Genomic DNA, 23,178 nt, shown 5'->3' on the forward strand with positions numbered 1-23,178 from the left:
ATAAATACCTTTATGCAGACTTAGAGAAATCAAATAAAGCCCTTACTATTAAAAACAGATAAAAAATAAAACCTTAAGGAGCTAAGCACCTTTTAGCACCAAGCTGGATTTGAGTCTCTGGCCAAGGATCAGCATGCAGTGACTTAGTGGTATTTATTTACTGTCAATGTGTTTTGCTGGTGATGCTATTGTAGCCTTCTTGCCCTTAGTTGAACACAATTGTTTAAATCTTCAACCTTCAAATTCTTCAGCTGGTTAAAAGCTCTCTGGGTGTCCTGCTTGCACAGGGACTGCATATCATGTCTACTGCATCTCTCCATGTTTGCTGCTGTAATGTATTCTTTCCACAGTAAAAAAACCTCATAGTCTGTTCCTAATTTATCCTGAGGTCTGCTTGGTCATCCTCACAGTCTAAATCCTGTGATTTCTTCTGCAATACGTCATAACTATTAGCTGGAATCAATCAGACAAAACATCAACCTAGATGTCGTCATAAAGAAAACAAGCATAGGGTAATAGCCTCCGAAGCCTTGGTCTGCTTTTAAAAATGTTCTGCTTTACTTCAGAATCAATATGGACACAGAAAGATGGAGTCAGGATTAGTGAATATTTTTTTGTAGGTTAGAAATGCCTTATGTAGTGCAGTAGGAAGATATCTTTGTTTTGACTTGAGAGCCACAGCTAGAGTGGCTAGAGCCACAGCTAGAGTATTGATTGGATACTTGCTACAGCCATCATTTAAGCAAAACCACAGCTGTTCAGCTATGGTAAGAAAGCGAAGCCCCTCAGCTTATTTACAATGTGATCTTGCACCAAATCTTCACAGAGATGTTGTACGGCTCAGCAAGGATCTTCTGCGAGTGCTCAGCAGCTCAAATTTGGCCCGTCAGCACCAACCAAGGGCATGCTAGATCCTCTTTCCACAATCCCCTGCCTTGCCCTCAGGCAGGACTATAGCCCAGTAGAGGCAGATGGCGATCAGTTTTTCCTCTGTAGGAAGGGAACCCCTCCTTTGCCTGCTCTCTCCCTGCAATATAAGCCATGGCTACAGTAAGGCGGATGAATCCCTGCATACAATAGGGATTCTTAAGAGCTGCTAAGGGTAGAGTAAGAACAGGGCAAGCATTTAATATGTATTACCACAATACTCCTCCAGTCTTCAACTAATTCCAGCCCAGGGGATTGCCTGGAATTCTTGTTGTTTGTTTAGCAGCCCTAATTTATCTCTCCTCAAATTGCTTGTACATACTACCTATAAGCCCACATCAGCTTCTTGAACCCAGGCTGCACGAAGGAGTTTTGGCAGCTCATGTGTACTGTGTGAAAAGCCAGGTCCTCTTGTTTGCTTTGAATCTAGCTGCCTCTGGCCTCACCTCTAAGTTTTTGTAATGGAAGAGCTGATAAAGCGTCAATCCTTGCCAACCCTCTCCAAGACATTTTGTAGACCTCTAGCATCCCTTTAAGCTTTCCGTGCTGAAAAGTCCCAGCCAAATTGGTTATTCCTCTTACGGAAGCCATAATCTGATCAGCCTTATTGCCCTTCTCTTTACCTTTCCCAATACTCATATACCTTTTTTGAGATGAAAGGGATCAGAACAGCACCCTCTATTCAAAGGTGATGTGAACCAATTTTTTTTTTAACATAGAGAAGGGGGAGGCAGGTCTTAGAAAAAAGAGTGCAGGAAACAAGTGACACAAAACCCTTAAGCATTTAGAGTATCAAGACCCTGAGTCTGCTTTATAGTCCACCTCCCAAAGTGGGGGTGGGGAGGACAGTAAAGGACAAGTTGAGATTTTGCCGTGACAGGGCATTTCCCCCAATTTTACAAAGATTATCAAAATGATCTAGCAAAAGAATTTGTGGAGAGCTGCAACATTCTTTTAATATTTTTATTATTGAAGAATGCTGAAGCGTTCTTGTTCCATTTATTTTTGGAAATGTCTTGTAGAGCCAATTCTGTGCAATGAAACAGGAGTCTGAATGCGGCGCGCTGAAAACATTACCCCGATTGAGTTTTACCCTTTGATCTAGGGGACTAGTCCTTGAATTGTTTTAACCTAAGGAGCAACACCTTCTTCTGCAAAGTACAAAAACTTGCACTAGCTGTAAATATTGAATCCTTCAACGCTTCAATCTAGACAGAGATTGCCTGTTTCGAAGAGTGCCAGAATAGGTGGTGTTTACTTGTGCTGATCTGGGTCTGTCTCCTCATTTCGGCAGAGCTATCCGAGGCTGGCTGTAGTGCAGGCTCTTTGCTGGTCTGATGTGTATCTCAGCAGAGATGTGTACCTCTCCAGCTCTGCCTGCCTCAGGGACATCTCGAGTAGAGTGATATCTTGGTAGTCAACCCTCTTCACATATTTTGCTTTCATGTATTTATCTATTGCTTCTTGAATGTCTACCATCCACAATGTCCTGTAGCAAGGAGTTGCATTGTTGAACTACGTGCTGTGTGAAGGCTGAACTCCTTCTGCTTTGCAAATCTTCACATCCAGCTCTTGTCTTACTACCCTGGTTATCATATGTTTGTCACCTTGCTCCTCACTCCCCTTCCAGATAGCTTATGACTATGGTATGCAGGCCCCGTGCAGGTCTCCATGGGATGCCATTCATGACTTTCCTTCACTCAGATGACTGTTACATCTATCCTTGTTTCTTCCGGTCAGGTTTTATCCAATATTACACAAGAAGATGCCTATCACAGTCATTTAGAGAGCTGATGGAAGGGTGTGTAGGAAGGGGGCAGAAGTCTAGGTTTCATCCACTGAGGTTAGATGTTGCAAGGGATATATTTTCCTAGGCCTAACTGCTAAGCTCTTTCTTAGAGGTCTTTCATAACCTGCAGCTGTGCCATATGCAGGTTAAATTTCTCCTGTCTCTATTTCACTGGTCTGTCACCCTTTTTAAGAGGACCATGTATGTTTATTAAGTTCCCCATAGAGGCTTCCTGTTCGAGAAGCACTCTGAAGGTGAAAGCACTAAGCACATCTTTATTCTGAACGTAAGCTAGTATTTCAGCTGCCAGTGTGGTCACACTGGCATCTTTCTGAAACAATAATACTCACTTTCAAATGCATTAAAGATCCATGCTTGACACCAGCGCAAGTTTTTCCCTGTGTGTTACTGTAAGGAAACCTTAAAGGAAATAGTACAGTTTGTATTTTTAAGGATACTAGTACACTAGCTGCCGTGCTATATTTATTCAGGAACATAATTTTAACATGTGGAAGTAAATCCATGGCTAGTGGAAGGTAGATAAACTCAGCATTTACAGTGGCAAGCTAATTCTTGCTAAAATAATAGGAAAACATATGGTGGGGGTTTTTTGTACAAGTAGAAGTAATAAGGATTCCTTGCTTTATCGTTCCCTTTCTATCAAATTGGTGATGTCTATGGGGAAGAGATCTCAATAACAGAGAAAGACTGTGAGGGAGAAGAGATGGTCTCAGGAGACTGCAGGATGAAATTGAAAAAGTCCATCCACCTACAAGTCATATCCCTGTGAATGTTTCCCTCAGCAATAGTAATAGATGAGCTGAGAAAAGTTCTTGACATGGAAACTGTGTGGCTAGGAAGAGCACCAGTGACGTGGGAATCTGTGGTGAGCAATGGCAGTAAATAGGAATGTTTACAGGACTGAATAAAATGTGCAAAGTGCATTACAGTGTGAGGACTATGAGCTGTCTTACGCATGCAGGATCCTGTTGCTCACGTTAATCTCGTGGGTGCTCCCATTCTCAATGTGCTGTGTGGTTCATCCTCTTGCACAGCTAGCAGCAATTCTGGGAGCCAGCTTCTGTTCCCCTGGAAATAGTCAGCGGAGACATTCAGATTAGAGGAAGGCATGACCAGAGGGGACGAACGGGAGGTTTTGTTTCTTTGCATGGTGCTAGAGTAACAAAAGGTGAGGATTTTTCACCTTTGTCACCTTTAGTGTTATTTCAAAATATAAGTATTTAAAATTTAAATTTGCACTTCAATATGTAAAAAGAAGGAAATGTTCCACTCGCCACAGTGGGAGAGAAGCCGGAGCCATATGGCCTAGGCCCACCATATTTCTGTATTTCCGTATAGTTATGTCACCACAAGTCTAGCTGCTGCACTGAGAACAGCAGAGTACGTGCCGTTTGCATCCAGGACCCCTCCTTCAGGAGATGCTGTTTTCCCAAGACTGCCAGTTGAGTTAGCTGCATTTGGCAATCATGCTGCTCTTTGGAAAATACAGCACGTATTAGATAGCAGAGAGAATATTTACTTTTACAAAGCTCATATTCAGATGCAGAGGAAGAAGGAGTATGATAAAGCCTCCAAGTGCTATTCCTTAAATGGCTTCTGACTGCTCTGGCATCAAGGAGCATCAGATATCTCATTACAACTTCAAACAAGCCTTTGGATGTATCCAAATTAATCCAAATATTTGGTGGGGACCCTGTTACTTATTAGGCTGTGTGTGCTAATTAGGAAATGTAACAGTGAGTATCTTTCTTTTTATTTTATTAATATTCTGTGATATTTCAGCTTTGTCCCATTAAGCAACGTAGGTATAGTGCCCATGAGGATATGGATGAGAAAGGCGGTAAAAAGCATGCTAGGTCTTTCTAATGAATTTGTCAAACAAAATGAAGTGACAGAGGTAAGTTATTTGGTGTATTTCTAAACAGCGATGGTTCAGCAAGGCATTTTGCAGGAAAGCTTTCTCTTTCTCTTTTACCTTCACTAAGGCATCCAACGCAGAACTTAAGGAATTTTGTCCTTGGACAATTTGTCTCAGTCAATAAAAATAGCATCATGTATGGAGGGCCTGCCAACATAGAAAGTCCCTATGTCTTAGAGGTAGAAACACTACACACAAAGAACACTTGTCACCTTTCTGCTACAACCTCAGCCGATGAACAAACCACTGTTCTCTCCCTGCTGTGGAATAAGATCTTTTTTGACACATTCTTGGGACAGGAAAAGAGTTGAAGTGACCAGCTGTGTGCGAGCAGGACGGCTATTCTTGCTCTGAATCAAAAGAGAGGAAGAAAGTTTTGAAGACAATACCTAAAAAGCCCCCCATCTGGTTGGATGGACATTTACCATAACCCTATTTGCCTTGACAAGTTGCCCATGGGAAAGAACACAAAGTAAAACGCTCCTTGTGCAAGAACAAAATACCCAGTACTTGTACAATGCTCCTTTTGTTAGGAAAGTATGCAGAGATATTAATATAAATAGATGCAACACCATGAGTGTGCTCAGAGTGAATGAATTTTTAATGGCTCCTCACCATAAAGATGGTTGCAGATATCAAGGTCAGATCTTAAGGAAGTTGCATGTTTATCACATGCTGTACATTTCTCAAAGGCCCGTGTGAGTAAGCTGTGAGGAATGAGGATGTGCTCTTCTAAAAGTAGTGTAGTGTCTTACAGGATAATCGATACTAATAAAGTATAGCTATTTGTAAAAATAAAGCAATGACTATTTTCTCGCTCTCTGTAACCAAGACAGGATAACTTCATTCACTTGTGTTATTTATCTTGCACAAAACACTTTTCACAGCATGCCTTTGACATTAATAGAAGCAATTTTAACTGTGCTTTCAAGCTTACTGCTGGCCTTTTTTGTGGGTAACTCATTCCTAGCAGTTATACTCTTCCCAGATGCGAACATGATAACTGTGATTCTGCTCATAGGCCTAAAGAGGACTTGTTTGTTTTTGCAATTTGTGCTCGGTGGCAAACCTTTTTACTCTGTGTGTATATACTGTAGAGGAATCCAGAGCTCCAGCTTTGTTTTGCTTTGCTCAAGCTCTGGGCAAACTTAAGGAAAGGAGGAGATCCTTCCTGCCAAGATGGCATTGCTTTGCTGTCAGCTTTATCTGCTGCAAGGGTGCAGGATGCAAACTTTGCCCTTTGACTTGTAGCCACCTGGATCCACTGAAGGGACCAACGTCCTTGTGTCAGAGGGTGCTCTGCAGTAAGTCTGCTCAGGGCAGATGTCATTTGTTTGTTACATATCTTGTGCGTTACTGCTACTGGCACCTAAATCTTCAACAAAATTGTTTGTCAGACACTTTGCAAAATGAGTTAACACATGCAGGCAACTGTTCTGAATAGTCACAACTCTGTTCTCTCAGCTTTATCTCAGCGTAAAGCAACCCAGCCTAAGTACAGTGTAGATTGCACTAAGTGTAGACCATTAAACGTCTCAGATTGAGCAAAAGTCCTGGTGTTGCGTCTCTTTTTCTGATTGGGAATTTTGCAATCTTCTCTTTTTTTTTTTCTCCATCTTGTTGTTTGGTTTTTTTTTTTTTTAATTCCCCGTCTCCAGATTCATCCCACCCTATTCAAGCAGATGTATTTAAAAGCATCTTGGAGCTTTATTTTTAACTGCCTACATGAGTGACCTCGGAAAGAAGCTATCTGCAGCGTTGTGGGGGGATGTACAGTGTTACTGAGGACAGTGGATGCTTTGTCCAGAAATGAAAAGGGTATCAGTGCTGAGACTAAACATACCGTGGTTTTGGAAAACTAAGGCGAGGGGAGGGAGAGTAAGCTTTACAGGCATGTTGCTTGACCACTGTTACAGTCTTTTAGATGCTTTTTTTTTCCTCACAACAATTTTCTGTCCTTCCTTATCTCTCCTTATCAGCTGTTAGCTGCTGAGGGGCACTGTGTGCAACTTATTAGCTGACCTAAGCAAGGTCCTGGGGGAAAAACAAATCCCACAGCAACTTTGCTGTGTGCCTGTTTGAACAGCATCACAGCTCTGCTGGGGAAACAGGCATTTTGTTATCCATGTTATGGTATTGTGGGCACCCCACAAGTGAAAAGCCAACAGGACATCAGGTGTGTGCTCTTAAAATGCTTCCCTTCAGCTTTTTGTGGCTGGATGGCATTATTTCTCCGAGCAAGTATTCACTACATTAAGAATAGGAATGCCATCAGTATTATTCATTATCCTTTTAACCTAAATCAAAAAAGAAAAGGAAATTGATTTTTAAGGGAGGCCACTGGTAAAGATTAAGGAGTGATTTTTCATGAGCTACTGCACATGCTGCCTTTTAGATTCAGACCTGCAAAGAAGACAGGCATTGCTAATAACTTTATCGTTGAAGGTCTAATTGTATTTACTTTATCTCTACATTGCTTTGTTTAACAGCACACAAACCAAAATATTTTCTTGCTCAGAGATGCCCCTTACATCACTCCCAGATCTTAAGAGATTCCCAAGTAGCATACCTGAAAGGAGGACGTGTGCCCTCCCAGAGTTATCCTGCATTTTTCAGTCAAATAGAAGAATGGTTTTCCCTTGCATTGCTGAGAATGACGCTATGTGGTATGGAATATCTCCCTGGTTAGTTTGGGTCACCTGCCCAGTTGTGTCCCCCCCAGCCTATAGCCCACCCCCCAGGCTATCCACTGCAGGAGGCAAAGTGAGAAATAGAGGTGGCCTTGATGCTGTGCAAACACTGTTCAGCAAAAGCTGGAAGATTAGCGTGTTATCAATATGGTTTGGGTCAAAAATCTAAACCACAGAACCGTATGAGCTGCCATGAAGAAAATTAACTCTTTCCTAGCCAGGCCCAGTACAGCCTGAAACTCAGGAGGGGATCTTTGTTTTCTGTCTTCTCCATAAAATGTATATTGCTTAATTTTTTCCTTGGAATACTCACCTTTACCTGCTTTTATCATCCCACAAAAGGAATAAACCAGCTGCACAGTCTAGATAACTTGTCCTTTCGCAAGCGTTTGAAGGGGATGAGCAGCTGATTTAAGCACATTAGGTGAATGCAGTGATTAGATGCTTCAAGCCAGATTGTGCATATTAGCAAGCAATTATGGTCTCTCTCTCTTGTAAGTCAATTTACATGTGTGTAAAGTAGGGGCTCTCAGATTCTCAAATGCGTGGATCATGTCTTGGTTGAAAAAATGAATTGCAAAGCTCTTCCTCCATTATTCAAGCGTGCCAGTCCATCAGGGTCCCCTTTTTGAAACGAATCTGTAGTTTCATGAATAATCATTACTGAAAAAATATTCTGCTTGGCTTTGGTTTTCCCTTAACATGATGGCGTAGCTCTCTGACAAGACGAGCCAGTAGGATGGTGGGAGCAGTGTTTTGTCACTGCCAATGCCATTCCTCGTGATCCTGTCAGCCTTATGAAGTCCCAACCTCAGCACCTCCTGGAACTGAGGCAACTAATATAAATCTTTCTCTGCTTTTAAATTAAAGCCTCATGAGTGTTGAAAATAGCTTTGCAGCGTGATATGAAGGCACTCTAAAGACTTTAAAACCAGAAAGCAAATAAAATCAATCTTTTTGCATTTAGCTTGATGGTTTTTGAAGCCTGACGTTTTAGCATCCAATTTATGAGTTTTGGACTCCTCTGCGCCTGCTGTTAGGAAGGGAAACCATAGCTATGTCTGAAAGCAGCTACAAACTGCTTAACAGATTACAGAGATCTTCCACCTAGGCAGCTGATTAGGAAAAATACTGTCATGTTCATATATATCTGCATATGCCCTTTCCTAGTGAGGTGTTTCCTGGAACCAGACCCTAGTCATAGTGAAGTCATATGGCAACATGAACCCATTTCAATGAGCTGGGGGCTTACAAATGTTCTTGATAAATTTAAATTAAATCACATTTAACTCAAAGGAATCTCATGATTCATTCCAGTGAGAATTAGGACAAAAGTTTAGGGACAAAATGACACAGCTCGATTGATTTACACCATCTGGGACACAGTCTGCAGTATCTATTTGTCTCCTATTACAGCATGAAAAGCAAAACAGTCCTTCACTGTTGCATCGACTAATCAAGTGAAAACAGAGAAAAAAACAGGGGCAGGATTTTGCTGATTTTTGCATTTAATCAAGAGCACACTAAATAGGTCATGGCATCGTTTTGTTTTCTCCTGATGTAAAGCAAAGACTCATCCGTTGCTTGTGCCAGAACCTCCAGCACATCTCCAAAGCAAGAAGCAAAAACAAAGAAACAACCAAAAAAAATTACAAAGAGGAAATTAAATTTCACTGTAAATCTTTGTTTGACAAAATACACATTTCTGCAGAGGATTAGAAGGTGATAACATCAGTCTATTAGCTCAGAGATTAAAGTAAAATGTTCTTCAAAATCCTATCACATTTATTTCTTTCAAACTGAATTTGGTGATTTAGCATTATGGTCACCAAATCTTTTTTGCTTTTTATTTTCTTTTCCTTTGGTCCTTAAGTTATAAAGTTTATAGTATCTGCTTGATATAGTTCATTTTAACATCATGAATTTGCAATTTACATGAGCCAGGGAAGATAATTCTACAATGCACACACTTTCTGATTAACTGTGTGTGACTTAAGTAGATCTGAGAAAAGAGTTTTAAAGCGTGTTTTGAAAGATCTAAATTCAGCCATACTTTATGAAGCAAAAATTATTTTTTTTTTCTTAGCTAGTCTAATGCCTGATAATCACTGCAGTCTTTTGTTGTGCAAGGTTATTGCTGGGGGGGTGGCTTATGCCAAGGAAGGGGGCTGGGAGGAGGGGGCACCAGCACAGTGAAGGAGTAAGTCTGGTGGTGAATTTACACCAAAGTGCAACTTCATAATTGTTCAAGAAAAAGCTTGTGGGACTAGGGTCTGAGAACTCATTTGATGAATATGCAAAATACATCATTTCACACATAAATGGCTAACCTCACAAACACAGTGTATTTACATTGATTTGCTTAATGCGTACACTTCACGTGTTTCCTATGCACTTTTTTTAGGGACATTTAGCAACAATGATCTGTATGGGTCCACTTTTTTTATCTTGTAATTTGCCAAGTATTTTTAATCACCCATACCCTGGGCACCAGATACTTGAATAATGACATCCAGTCCTCCATCCCTTCATGATGAGGTTGGTCTGATTTCTGTCATAGGATTCATGTGGGGCTGGATGGAAGAATATTCATTTTGCTGAAGGTTTTTTTCCCTTCATGTCTTATGTTCTGTCTGTCTGAACTATTTCAGCTACAGAAGACTCTATTTTAGGAAAAGTTCAATAAATCTCTTCATAACTGGAAATGTTAGAGGGTTATTCAGGAACATTTTACCAGTATCTGCTAGTTTCTGTTGTTTGCATTGTGTCCTCTATAGGCTTTAAGATTAAGTTGGCACTATGATATTTCTCTTATACTAGACATAACCATACAGAAAAAAAGATGTATTTGAGTTGTTTATTCTTCGTGGTGATATAAGGTGGTCTAAGTCACCTGTGTCAACGGCTTCATATTAACTGAGACCCCACTGTTTCAAATAACCAGGTTTAGATGTCTCTGTATAAATAACCAAATCAGTAGCAGAAAGTTCTGCCCTCGTCCTGACAGGTCTAGCCTTAATTAGCAACAGTTTTTTAGTTGTTTCACAATAGAAGAGTTTACTCACACCCATTCATGAGACGAACTGAAAAGAGGTATATAAAACACTTAAAATTGAAAAACGGAAAAACCTGTGGGAATTGTGCATGTTCAGTCCAGAGAAATATAGTCTGATTGTAAGCTTACCTGCCCTTCAAGATGTAAAAGGATATTACTGCACAACAGAAAACAATTACTCTCACTGGTCAGAAAAACAGAACTAGGTAAAAATCAGTTAAATATTAAGCAATATTATATATTTAAGTAAATATTTATATTATAATTCATAACACACATATATATAAATACATAAAGTATAAGTGTGATTGTACAATGGCAGCACACAGCTTCAGTTCCTATCAATAAAAGGATCCTCAAGAATCACTTTCAACAGATGTATTTAAATCAGGATTTAGAAACCTCTCCTGGGTATCAGGGCATGTATAGGAGCAATGGGCCAGCCTTAAATATAGCTTATACTTCTGTATGTAAGGAATAACAGTAGTTAATATTGCCATTCTTCTGTTTCCAGCCATGTATATTGCCTTCTCATGATGCAGGGTAACTGTGTCACCATTTGGGGCTTGTTTCCTTTCCTGTGCTTGTTTCTGTTCTCTCATTTGTTAAGTTTTCAGTGGCTCCAACACTGGAGTCCTTGCTAAGACTTCTGGGACCTATTGTAGCCCAAATAACATTAGCATCACTGACCTTTGGACTTAAAAAAGTAATTTTTTTTTTTTTAATCTGTCCCAGAGAAATCAGTTCTAACTGTAATGCATCTAGAGAGGATGATAGGGTTAAGTTCCCCCTGTCCTCTTTGGTGGCACAAGGAGTCTAGCCCTGGCCGCACAATGCTTGACCCAAGACAGGGAGAGGTCCCTTGGCCACTGAGCGTTCTCCTGAGGCATGAAATATGGGAGTTTGCACCGCTCAGGGTGAGGGGGGACTTGAAGCCAGGACACTTGTTCCCTGTGTCTGTGCTTCAGCTGCCAGGGCTGCATTGAGAGACCACGATGCCTTTCTCCCTCCCACCAAAGCCTGCTGTGAGTGGGGGCTCCCTGTGTGTGTTGAGGCTGGTGTTACCCCTGCAGCTCTGATGCAGAGCTGAAAGCTCTGAGAGACTGGATTTAGTGTTTCCTGGGGGCTAGCTCTCCATACAGATTCTTGAATCACCTAACCTTCAGCTTAACCTTTCTTGCACCTTTTGTCGGGCACCTGGCTCTGGGTTTTCAATTCCACACCATGTACTGAGTGTTTAGGCTTTTCAGTGCCTTCCTTGCTGGTGCCCAAGAGCTAACATAATTTTTTAGGACCAAATACTACATCTGTCCATTAAGCATAAATTTTTTAAAGGATGTTTTTGTTTACTTGTTTGTCTTGACATGAAACATGCTTGAACGAAGGTGGGCTGTATTCATTTCTTTGACCCTAATATAATGCCAGCAACAAAACCAAGGAAATGCTTTTCAATTATTTTCTCCATGTACCTCAGAAAGAATTGGTACTGAACAGCCAGTATCTCAAGTTAAGTACAGATTGATTCTTGGAGCCTAATTGGTGAGATTTATTAACAATAGAGCATTTGACTAGTTATAATAGACTCCTATTCATTATACAGTTGATAATTCAACAAGTAGCTGATTCTAATTTTCAGTGTTCGTTATACCATTAAGGCTGACTTTATTAGCCTACTCAGGGATGTTTAAAAACAATTAACCTTAATTTTTTAAAGTGGAATGTGAGACTTCAGCTATTAAACTTCAATTCTATTTTAACTGCTCCAGGGCATTAGACACGTGGCTCCTGGATTCTGGCACCTTATTAACACGGGATAGCAGGGTATTCAACAAAGAAACTCAAGGTCTGATTTTAACTTCTATGCACTTGTGGCTTTCCTCATATAGGTAACCTCATCTATGAATGAAGTTCCCTTCTTTTAATTAGTTTCGGGATCAGGCTGTAAATTCTTGTTGTGGTGAAGCATGGCATAGGCCAATGTTTAATTAAAAAATTGCAAACCTCCTGATGATCTGTGCCTGCAGAGAGAGGATTCATTTTAGAACATTGCCATAAAAAATTTTAGGTGGCTTTTCAGACAGAGCCCACTTTCTAGGGCTCCAAAATTAGGTGTGTGTTTCTACAAAGGAGAGTTTAGGAAAGGTTTCAAAGCAGATCAAAGTTAAAGAGCCTCCTGATGGTTCAGCTTTGTAGCACTAAGCCTGCTGGGTGTTCTGCAAGGATCCATTGTACCTAGCTGCACTCTGAAAGCACAGCCATAGTTTTGCATGCATTATACTGGCCGTGTTTTCAGTAGAGCTTTACAAATTGCCTAATCCAGGTTAGGCCTTTTCTGGAAGCTCTTTAATCCTTCTAACATTTGCATAATGATCTCAATACTGTAATTCTTGTGTGACAGTGTGTTGAAGCTCTTTCTGATTTACATTAATGATAGTACAAGAATAATGGAATACCAAATTGACTTTATCATCTTTCAGGACTGAGAATACCATAAATTTCAATGTTTAAAAAAGCGTGGGGCCAAGTTCACTCCTGGTGTTATCACAGTGACATCTCTAGAGCTAGGTGAGGCATGCATTGATTTTGTCATGCTTAAGTAAATATTAACTCATATTTGGGAATCTAAATGAGGGGGTAGATTCTACTAAAGACCTTTCACAGTGGTATTCTATACTTTATTCCCTATGACTTTGATTAAAACTTGATAATCTCCCATGAAAATTCTAAACTAATCAGCTGCAATAAAAAATAGATGAGGATTTTATGAATACTTTATGTGAATGGTAAGAAAGTAAGTCTAGTTTTGAGGTATTGTGTTAAAATTTGCAGGACTACACAGCAGGTAATACTAGGCTGACTTCCCATTTCTGTCCTCCTGCAGACCTTACAATAAGGCAGCACAGACACGAGCTGAAAGGCAATCCCAAGCAGCCATGCAACACCAGTTCTGAGAGGATAAAAATGAGGGATGCTCTAGCAGGCATGCTCACTGAAAAAAAGGCTTTCATAGTAATTCAGAAAACAATTCATTTCCATGGGAAAATACACTAAGAAACTGAATCACAGGGCGATATTCATGTATGTAACACAGGTGATATTTTTTTAAAAAAGAAAATATCTTTTTTTTTAACAGCTATTTGTTCAATGCAACCAGTATTATCTGATGTCTTGCTTATTTTATCTGCTTCATGTTTAATACCTGGGAGTTTGAATATGACTTTTATTCTCAGCAGCAAATACAAAAATACGGTATTTCTCTCTACAAAATTTCCGTGGGCTTTCTCATGTCTCAGCTATGCTTTCTTGACCTGACATCTAGTCATAAGCGTATCATGTGAGGCATGTATCTTGATGAGAAGGTCATGTTAATATATGCAATTGTTTGTGCTCACAACCTATGAATGATTGAATGCATGAAAGAAAACAATTACCCAGATAGCACTTTATTTCTCCAAGGAGCAGTAAATACCCTACCTTTCATTTGCTGAGTGCCATCAGAAGTTCTGTCATCCTCTTTGTTTATTGTGATAAAAGGAGATGAGTCCAGGCTAACAAAAAAGCTTCTATGATATTTTAAATGTTTTTCTTCATAAAGCATATTCTGTGACCTATAAAAAATGATTAAAATGTTGTCTTGGTGCATGTGTGATCGAGTTGTGTATTCCAAAGTCCTAATTTTGTGGCATATTATGAACTAATTTGAAGAGAGACTGAGAAGCAATAAAGGGTATTAAAGTTGCACTGACGGGAGATAGGAGCTGATTCATTAAATTATCTGTGTAGCAGGTTAAGGCTTATCTTGCATGAGCATGCATGTACCACCTTACAACCTTGTGTAAGCAACTCCCCACAGTCTGGCTCCACAGGGCTGCTTCATCCTGTGCTTGAGCATCTTTCAAAAGAGAGGTTGAGATGAGAAGGATGCTGTCTCCTCCCAGCGCACAGCAAAGCTGCCGTGACCAGGTCTGGATTTCTTTCTGAAGCAAACAGGGAAATTGCAACTACTGACAGATGCTATTTCCCCTGAGCAGCTCCAGATGCTGAGCAGCCCAATGCTGTGCTGTAATTTTGGTCTGGGCAGGCAGTTGGAGTCCCATGAAGCCTTTGAACATTACAGCTGTATTTAGACGCTGAAGCCTTCAGGCTGAAGACTATCCTTCTATCAGTGATAAAGGGCCTATCCTGTGCTGACAAGGCTGCCACGCAGTACCGTGTTGTGAATAATCATCCCATTTTCTCTGTTTTCAGGAGATTTGTCCTCACCAAGATGAGAGTCATTCCAAAAGGAGCTTTCGCAGGACTTGGTGACCTAGAGAAAATGTATGTATTCTGTCAATATTTACTAGGAAACAACTATTTTACTCGAAACAGCAGTTTCTGGTTGCAGCTCCTTTTACTGCCTGTGAGCAAGGCCCTATCTCTAAGCTTCATCTAGTTTCATTTCTGTTTAAAATAATTAGAAACTTTTTTTTAAGACCATGTTCCAAAACAGTGTTGTCATAAATACATTTTTATATCAGCAAGCAGACAGTCCTTGGTCAAAGGGTTCGTTCAGCATGGAGTGTCATTGTAATTAATAAATAAAGTGCCATAGCAGAAGATCATGGGAAACTGATTCTTTTGAGAACTTTGTAATAGATCGTAATAAACCAGTGGAAGATTAGGGAGGAAAGCAGTCCTGTTCATAACAGGGCAGCCAATTCTCTTTTCACTAATGAATAAATAGGATTCTTTTGTGCATGTTCAGAGACAGCTAGCAGGATGCATGAGAGAAGTTTCTTACAGGCAATAGGTCTGAAAAACCTAGCACATAAAGGGTGTAAGCATCTAATATCTGTGAACTTTGGTGATAAGCCTGGAGATATAATTATGAGCACCTTTAATGAACAGATGTATCGTGCATTCATTAGTAAACTATTGTGGATGTATTGCAGTCCTCCACCACTAGAAGGAAAAATCCTTAGTAAGGTATTTCCTACTACTCTTTAGCAACAGAAAATCTGTGGATTAACTGGTGCTAGCACCAGAAATTATAACTGTCACTGTCCAACCTGAACTATTCAGGGGCATATACAGTTTTTCTGAATTATTTCATAGATGAGCAAATCACAACATTTTGTTTAGAAGCACACCCAGCACTTGTACCCTGACAGGAGAGGGTCACAAACAGGCTGTTCAGCCAAGAGGATTTTGAGTGGGAATGGGGAAATGCACTTTAACATCAGTGCCTTTTTCAGTGCTGTGAGTGTAACGGCAAAACTGAAAAGGAATTGATTGCCGACATTTCTGCATCATTTCTACCTTTTTCGCTCATACTCTTGCATAAGTAAGGGATTTAGCAAGGAGGTGAATGCAGCAGAAGGTATGGCAAGGAAAGGGAAAGAATTTTGAACCTAGAGAAGTACGGATGGATGAAGAACAAGCAGTGAACATGCAAGAAGGATAGAAGAGCTGCTGGTCAGCAACAAGTGGTAAAACTCACGTGGCACCTGGCCTTTTCTGAAGCATGAGATCCATCTCAGGGCATCACCGTAGGTTCAGAAGTCTTCTCTTGGCACGTAGTACACACTAAAAAGCCTCCAGTTGCTGCATCCCACTCGTGGATCCAGACCCTCATACCCCATCAAGCACCACTATAAACAGTCATTTTTCTTGAGAAAACAAAAAGAAGGTCTTTTTTTTTTTGTGGCCAAGAGTTACCAGTTAGGAATACCATCAGCTCTGCGTCACCAGTTTTGTTGGTACTTGTTTCTCCCCAGTCCTGCAGGATTCCTTTTAGCCTAGTCCTTGTGGAAAATCATTGAGCTTTCTGGACTATGAAGTGGGTTGCAAAGTGCATTGTAAACTGCTCCCATTATCTTTAATTACTCAGAAACCATATGTCAGATATGTATGAAGGTAGTGATCGCATTGAATAGGATGTCTCTAAGTGGTGATTTATTGTTAACCAAAAAAATTATATATGGAAATGAGCTCGGTTTGAAAATATATCTATGTACTATTAGTACATGGAGGAGAAATGAGGACAGACAGTTTATAGCAAAACATCCTTGAAAATAAAAGGGTGATAAATATGTAAATGAGACCAATCAACATCAACAAAGATGCGGTATTTGCAGATGATATGGCAAACAGATAAAATTTGAAATAGCTCACAAATCCTAAAGCTAACCCATAAAACTTTCATCAGAAATATTCGTGATAATGTAGGGACAAAAAAGTGTGTAATCAAATGATAGATTTGCATATAAAAACACAGCCTTTGTATGAAAGTCTTTTTACCCTAGCAAGATCATGCACAGAAAGGAAGATTAAAGCAAACTGTAGACTATTTAAGGAAAACAGCTATTAATAATGTGATACCTCCATATGGTAAAATGTGGATAGCCTGATGTATACAAATGAGATACTTCAATGTAGTATACTTATGTGCTTACCTAGAACTAAACAGACTAAAAATTAAGAGAGTGGTAATATTTCCCGAGTGTATTACTGCAGAAAACCAGTATCTTATACAGTCCAACATATCTGTACACATGATTTTTATCATTTCTAGATCATTTCTGACTATGTTTCTGAGAATGGGGTAGGTTTTAAAGCCCAAAAGTTGCAGGGAATGGCTGTCTTTGGCATCATCCATTTGGGATGAGCTGGTTGCATACAAGTTAAATCAGAGATGAGTCCTCTATTAAAATCTTAACTCTGTTATATTTATGTTCAAAGTGAATGAAGGCTTTTGAATACAGTGACCAAAAATTTCTGGTTTTCAAAGAAAAATAATTCAATAATATTTTTCAGTGTTCCCGCTTTCTATATGCATTTTAGTTTCTTCCTAAACACCCAAACAGCTGAGAGCTTTGAACAACTGTACTTTGCCACAAAATATCAAATACTTCTAGTCTGATACTTCCAGTCAGATTCCAGTCATGGTACCCAGGAAAGATCTTGTCATTGTTTTCCATTTGTACTGTCCAAGGACTTTCCAGAATGGACACTAGTGACCATGACTCATAATGGAAAAAAGTAGCAGAACCTGGAAATGTCATCTTGGAGCACCTGATCCCTTGTGAAGTTCCAGTTTTAGTTACCAAGTCAAAATCTTTTGGGGTTCATCGATTTTGGCAAAATACAGACTTTGGGAGAAGAATAAAATTGTCACTGGAATACTTTAGCCATTTTGAAGTTTTTTGAAAGGATGAGAGCCCATTTGAACCATCTCTACCTTGTCATTTTCTTCTCACCCATCTAAATTCCTTCAGTTACTGAAAAAACATGAAATGTCCATTCTGTAGACTGTCATATAGAGAAACAACTTTCCCCTAGTATATTCTAGGAGAAAGATCTTCTTTTCTTCTTAGATAGAATGTTTAAAGTTATGAAATAAACTGACAGGCTGTAATTATCTGAGATTTCTCTTACTAAAGGTGCAACTTGAATTTTCTTATAGAAAACTACTTCAGAAACCCACAGATCTGAGGAACAGCCTAACCAGCTTATTGGTAGCAGCTCTTCAACTTCTGCACAGCTCTGGCTTCATGTTAATTTAGCAAATAGGCATTCAGGGAACCAGATTAGTTATTCTCGAAACATGTTTAATCTGCTCTTAAGTCTTAGCCAACTGGAACGTGGCAGCTCATCTGGACTCCTGCTTAACTAACTTGTTTACACTCCCAGAACTAATTAACCCTCCAGTTACTAAAGTAAAAAGCAGCCCCATGCAGGCACATACCTGGCAAAATCAATTCAACACGCTCTGCAGCTGCTATGTCATCTTCAACATGCACTTAAAGTGCTTAATTTGGAGGAGAGACAGTCTGAAGCAATATTAAGTCTCCCTTTTTCTCTTGCTAAGTTTCCTCCTGTTACTACAAGGTAGCAAAGCAGATTTGTGAATGTTGGTCTAACAAGGTCTGATTCGGGCATTGTTTTTATAGGAAGTTTGGTCTGATTGTCTTACTAGGTACAAGCCAAAAAGGCTTCACATTTGTATCCTGAGGCACAATCCCCTTGAAAATTCATCGTCAGTTATTTATACTTTTGAAGGGTTTAAGCTAAAACATAAGGCTTTGTTTCATCATTCACTCTCAAATCCAACTCGTTTGCAGCCCAAGGAAATTCAGCCATGTGGGTGAAGTGCTTCTTGAACTAGAAGATGTCATAGACAAAAACGCACCATTATTGGCCCTGTTTTTGTATTTTGGAGTAATAGGAGAAGGGCATTTCTTTAACAGATTTTGGCAAAGACACATTTTAAGAACATGAACCATACTATGGTTAACAGAGCATGATGAGCTAAATCCTTCATAAGCTCTGAAAACCCTGGAAAGATAAAACTTTTAGGGTTGAAAGAATCTGCCAGAGTTGACACCACTGGAATTTGAAGTTTTCTGTCTATGGAAGACAGCAGGAATATATGCACGAGCTATCTACAGCTTCCTCATTAATTTCTAGAGGAAATAGCTCAGAATCATATATTTATTTAATCACTAAGTGCATTCAAGCTTTTATGTTTTTTTGCTGAGCCTGTTGGTCCAGTGATGGTTCATATGAGGAAATGCTGCTGGTCTGTGACCTAGATACATGAGCAGCAGCTTATTTCATATACAACAACAAATCTGATGTTTGATGCTAAAATCTCTCCTGTTTGCCCCTGTAGGCTAAAAGGCAGGTCACACTTTCCTTTGACTTAATTAGATCAGATTGAGTTACCTTTCATGTTTTATCTAAACTGAGGTGAGGTACTTAAGGACAGCGGAGACTACTCAGTAGAGTATTTTGAGGCACATGTTAAAGTACATTGCTAAATCAAGGCATATCTCTCTTACTTCGAGTGGGGAAGGAGGAAAGTTCTTGGCTTGATTGTAAAAGTTTCATCAGGAGAATCTGGCATAGTGGGAAGTCTTCACTTTATTTAGCACGTTCTAGCAACCTGGCAAATTGCTGGATTCACCTCCCAGACCTTCTTCAGCATTAGCCAAAAAAGCTGCCTGGGCTAGCAAATGGCTAAGAGATGTCCACCATTCCATGTGCTCCCGAAATCAGTTTCATTCAGCCCCAGCATGTGATTCTGTAACACTTGGCAGCATACAGCCCAAAAAGATGGGGGGGGGCAGAAATCGCATGATCATCTAAGGATGAGCAGTCTGTGTCTTCTGCTACCAAGAAAGCTGGTCAGTATTTTGCAGCTTCTCCATTTTTTCTTGCACAGTGTATAGTGTGCTGCCTCATTTGGTATGCAAAAGGCTGTAATTAAATAAGATCATTAAAGCTATTTTGAGAAAATGGTTAGGATTCAGTGTAACTGAGACATTTGGAAATTGGTTCTAGGCAGGAGTTTCTATCTTTTGTTGCATCATTTGGATAAATCTGCTATTTATTTTTTTGCAAGAAGCAAAATATGGATTTGCAGGATCTGCTGTGATATATAAGTTAAATAGTGCATGTTTACCAAAATATTTATTTACATCCCTAAGGTGAAAGGGGGACACAGTGCATTCTGTGCATTCGAAATACGTACTGAATCAGGTAACAGTCGTACTTTGGTAATAAATACTCCAGGGTATATTCTCAAGGTACAACTCCATGGATATTAAATTCTAATCTACATTATAGGAAGTTATATGTAACATTCTGCATCTTAAGAGCCAGGCATGAAAATAAGTATGCTACTTAATGCATTTAAATTAGTCTAAATATGCATTTTTCTCTCAGGGAAGAGAGGACTACAGTTCAAAAACATTAAGGTGAATAACCAGCATAAGCAAAGAAATTCAAAGTTCAGGCTGACATCACAAAGAATAAATGTTTTAATGGGGCCACTGTTATGATACAGGGCTTTCCCCACTGTCTGCCTGGTCTAATCCTGCGCAAGTCAGCAGGCACTAAAGGTTGCCCAGCCACTGCAGGCTGGTCGTCAGGCAGTGAGCAATCACGGGAGGCTTCCTGGTTCCTGCGGGTGGACTCGCAAGTCCCAGATGCCTCCGTCCCAGCTGACTGTCCACATTTGACAGTGATCAGTGGGTTTGAATTGGCTCTTTTCTATACTGGAGGGGTTGCTTGCACTTCAGGCCTCTGGTTCAGCAGGAAAATAATGTAAGAAAGCTTATGCTCTGCTATACGTGCTGTATGCATTCCTTAGTCCAACAGGATCCAGGGTGTCAGTCTTCATTTGCCCATCGCTACACTCTGCCCTTTGAAACGGGTTCCTACAAATGGGATTTGAAAGGCGAACAGCTATGCGAGCTTCTCCCAGGGGTCCTGTAGCACATCATTGGTTGAGGAGCTAGGCAAAGCAGTGCCTTCTGCTGCTGTCTCTCACATGGCCATGAGCGGCTTGGGTACATTTTCTTCTCAAAGGAGTGCCATTACTTCAGGTGACCCTTCTGCAGCCTTTACAAATATCATCCCTTGGATAGCAAACTGAAGTGTTTGGTATGAATACATAGGAAGCCTGGTGTGCTCTTAATTCAATTTATTTCCTGGAAGTAGAATCTATGCCTTGTGTTCTGAAATAATAAGTAATGAACGAAGATTAGGTGGTTTTATTATAATATATAAATGTTTTGCTGCATCATCACCTGGTATTTTGCTTTTTCCTGCCAAAGCTTATCTGTGAAAGAGATCTTACACTTGCAGTTATTGTTGTCATTCGTTGCACAATTACAAAAATGTGAAGTAGACATTTGTTATCCATGTCAGCAACTCACTGCTGATGTCAAAGAGCAGAGATTTTAATTACAGCTTTGTGATATTTCAGTAAATGCATAAGCTGATCTCAATCTTTTGCTAATGCTTGGGAGGAACAAAATCACAAAAAAGTAAAAACCCTTAAAAGAAGAAGCTAGGAAATGTAAAATCAGTTCATAGTGTCCATATCAACATTTGCTAACTTTTCTATTTATAAAGTCCCAGAAAATCATGCTAATATTTGCATATTTTAATTGAAACCTGTTAGAGTACAAGGAAGGAAGTATTCCATAATTCTTTCTGTGTGATTTGGTATCTTGATGCTTGCTTTCTTTGATAAAATAGATTTGGAAAGAGAAAAAAGAAAATACATTTTGTCATTACTTCCTTTTGTTGAGCAAGAATGAGTTGTGTGGTAATGAACTGTTAGCAGAATCTTTTTTTGTTAACTGCATTGGTATGAAGCCAGCATTAGAGACTGAAGTATTTAATGGAAGAATCATCTTGGACGTCACTCTCATCCCTGTTTTACAGTTGTCTAGACACAGAGACAGGTATAGCAGAAAAGGGAAATCCGCTTGCCTGAATGTATGCTAAATGCTTTAATGCCTCTCCCGTGACATACTGTTCAGATTACAGTATGTCATCTCACGTGACATACTGTTCAGATTACCTGAATTCATAAAAGACAAAACGTGGGCAAATGCTTGTGTGAGTTTCCACTCTTCTTTAGGAGGCAACTTTGAGCCAATGTTCTTCTGCCTTCCTCTACACAAACAGATGAGGTAAAATTAAGGGCAAGCTAAATGAAGATAGCTCTTTTGCTTACCTAAATGTGGGCTATGAATTAGTCTCATTCATTCAAAATGAAATTTGAGGGTCAAATGGACATTTCTAAAAAAAAGGTCTCAGCCCCATGGTCAAAAAAAGTCTCTAAATGGAAATGTCAGGAATTACTAAGAACAGGGTAGGGAACAAACCAGGAAATACTCATCGAGATGAACACATTCATGGATGATTTCCACCTGAGGAATAATGGAGCAGGACAAGACTCCTCTGTCTGGAAGAAAGACCTCTGACAGGGGATATTGGAGTGGTCTGTACAGTCAGGTTTAGTATGGGGAAGGTGGACAGGAATGATTATTCCTGCCTTTTCTAATACTATAACTGGAGGACAGAATTTCAAATAAAACTAGTAAGTGACAAACTGAAAAAACTGAAGGCAATACTTCTTCACACAGTGCATGGTTCAGCTGGGGAACTCTCCTTCGAGACTTTGCTGATATGAAGAGTGTCTCTGGTAAAATTTGGGGAAGATAATGTGTCTCGCCTGTTAACATACCAAACACAAAGACCTGAGCTGCAAATCACCAAAAAAAAGTTGATTAAGTATTCAGAGGGACTTTCTCAATAGGCTTGCCCTGCTCTTGCACTGTTTTCTGGGCCTCCCCTGCCACTGCTAGAGCAAGATACTGGGCTGGATGGACTTCAGGTTTGGCATGCTGTGGCTGTTCATGCAGAGGTATTTGCTTTCTCCAGATCATTGAGTTTTGAAAGGCAGCCTCACTCTAGGGCCTTGCATCAGAGGCATGAAGCTGATTATTGCAACTGATAAACGTAGCAAGGAGCCTCAGAATTGACAGTCATCCCGTGGTGCGGAATTAATACTATAATCTTCCTGCTTTTCTCCTGCGGGATATTCTTTATGCATATTGAAGAGGCTGACACATTCGCTTAGTGGCCAACTTGCTGAGATTCATCTCAGGGGCTTTTGTGGGGGTTTTTTGTTTCAAGAGGGGCCAGAACCGGTGTTGTAAAATGTAAGATGGCTGCCAGCACAGTCAAAATTTTTTCCCAAAAAAGTGTCACTTCTTCAGGTTCCATCTCTCTCTTCCAAGACCTTCACTCTAATTTGAAGTAAAGGAAGTTTCAAGTTATGGTTTATTATCAGATTCTTGTATTTTCAAAATAGAATCAGTGACCTTCTAAGTGGCTTTGTAAATAGAAAAATACATATTTGCTAAGAAACATAAAATAATTCTTATGCTGGCTGAGCAATACATTTATTACACTTAAGTACGTATATCAGAAA

The 23,178-nt window shown here is 39.8% G+C and overlaps 1 protein-coding gene across 5 annotated transcripts in view; it reads left to right on the plus strand.

The window, feature by feature from the left end:
* FSHR (follicle stimulating hormone receptor) overlaps positions 1-23,178 on the plus strand; it is an 85,451-nt gene that overhangs the window by 16,870 nt on the left and 45,403 nt on the right. For all 5 annotated transcript variants that reach the window (XM_087775969.1, XM_087775970.1, XM_087775967.1 and 2 more), the window contains exon 2: positions 14,649-14,720. In XM_087775969.1, coding sequence (XP_087632095.1) covers positions 14,649-14,720 — 72 coding nt within the window. The remainder of the gene's footprint in view (positions 1-14,648; positions 14,721-23,178) is intronic.

Source organism: Nipponia nippon, unplaced genomic scaffold (genome assembly GCF_047370975.1).
Source record: "Nipponia nippon isolate SJK-2023a ecotype South Korea unplaced genomic scaffold, ASM4737097v1 scaffold_4, whole genome shotgun sequence".
NCBI classification, from domain to species: Eukaryota; Metazoa; Chordata; class Aves; order Pelecaniformes; family Threskiornithidae; genus Nipponia; species Nipponia nippon.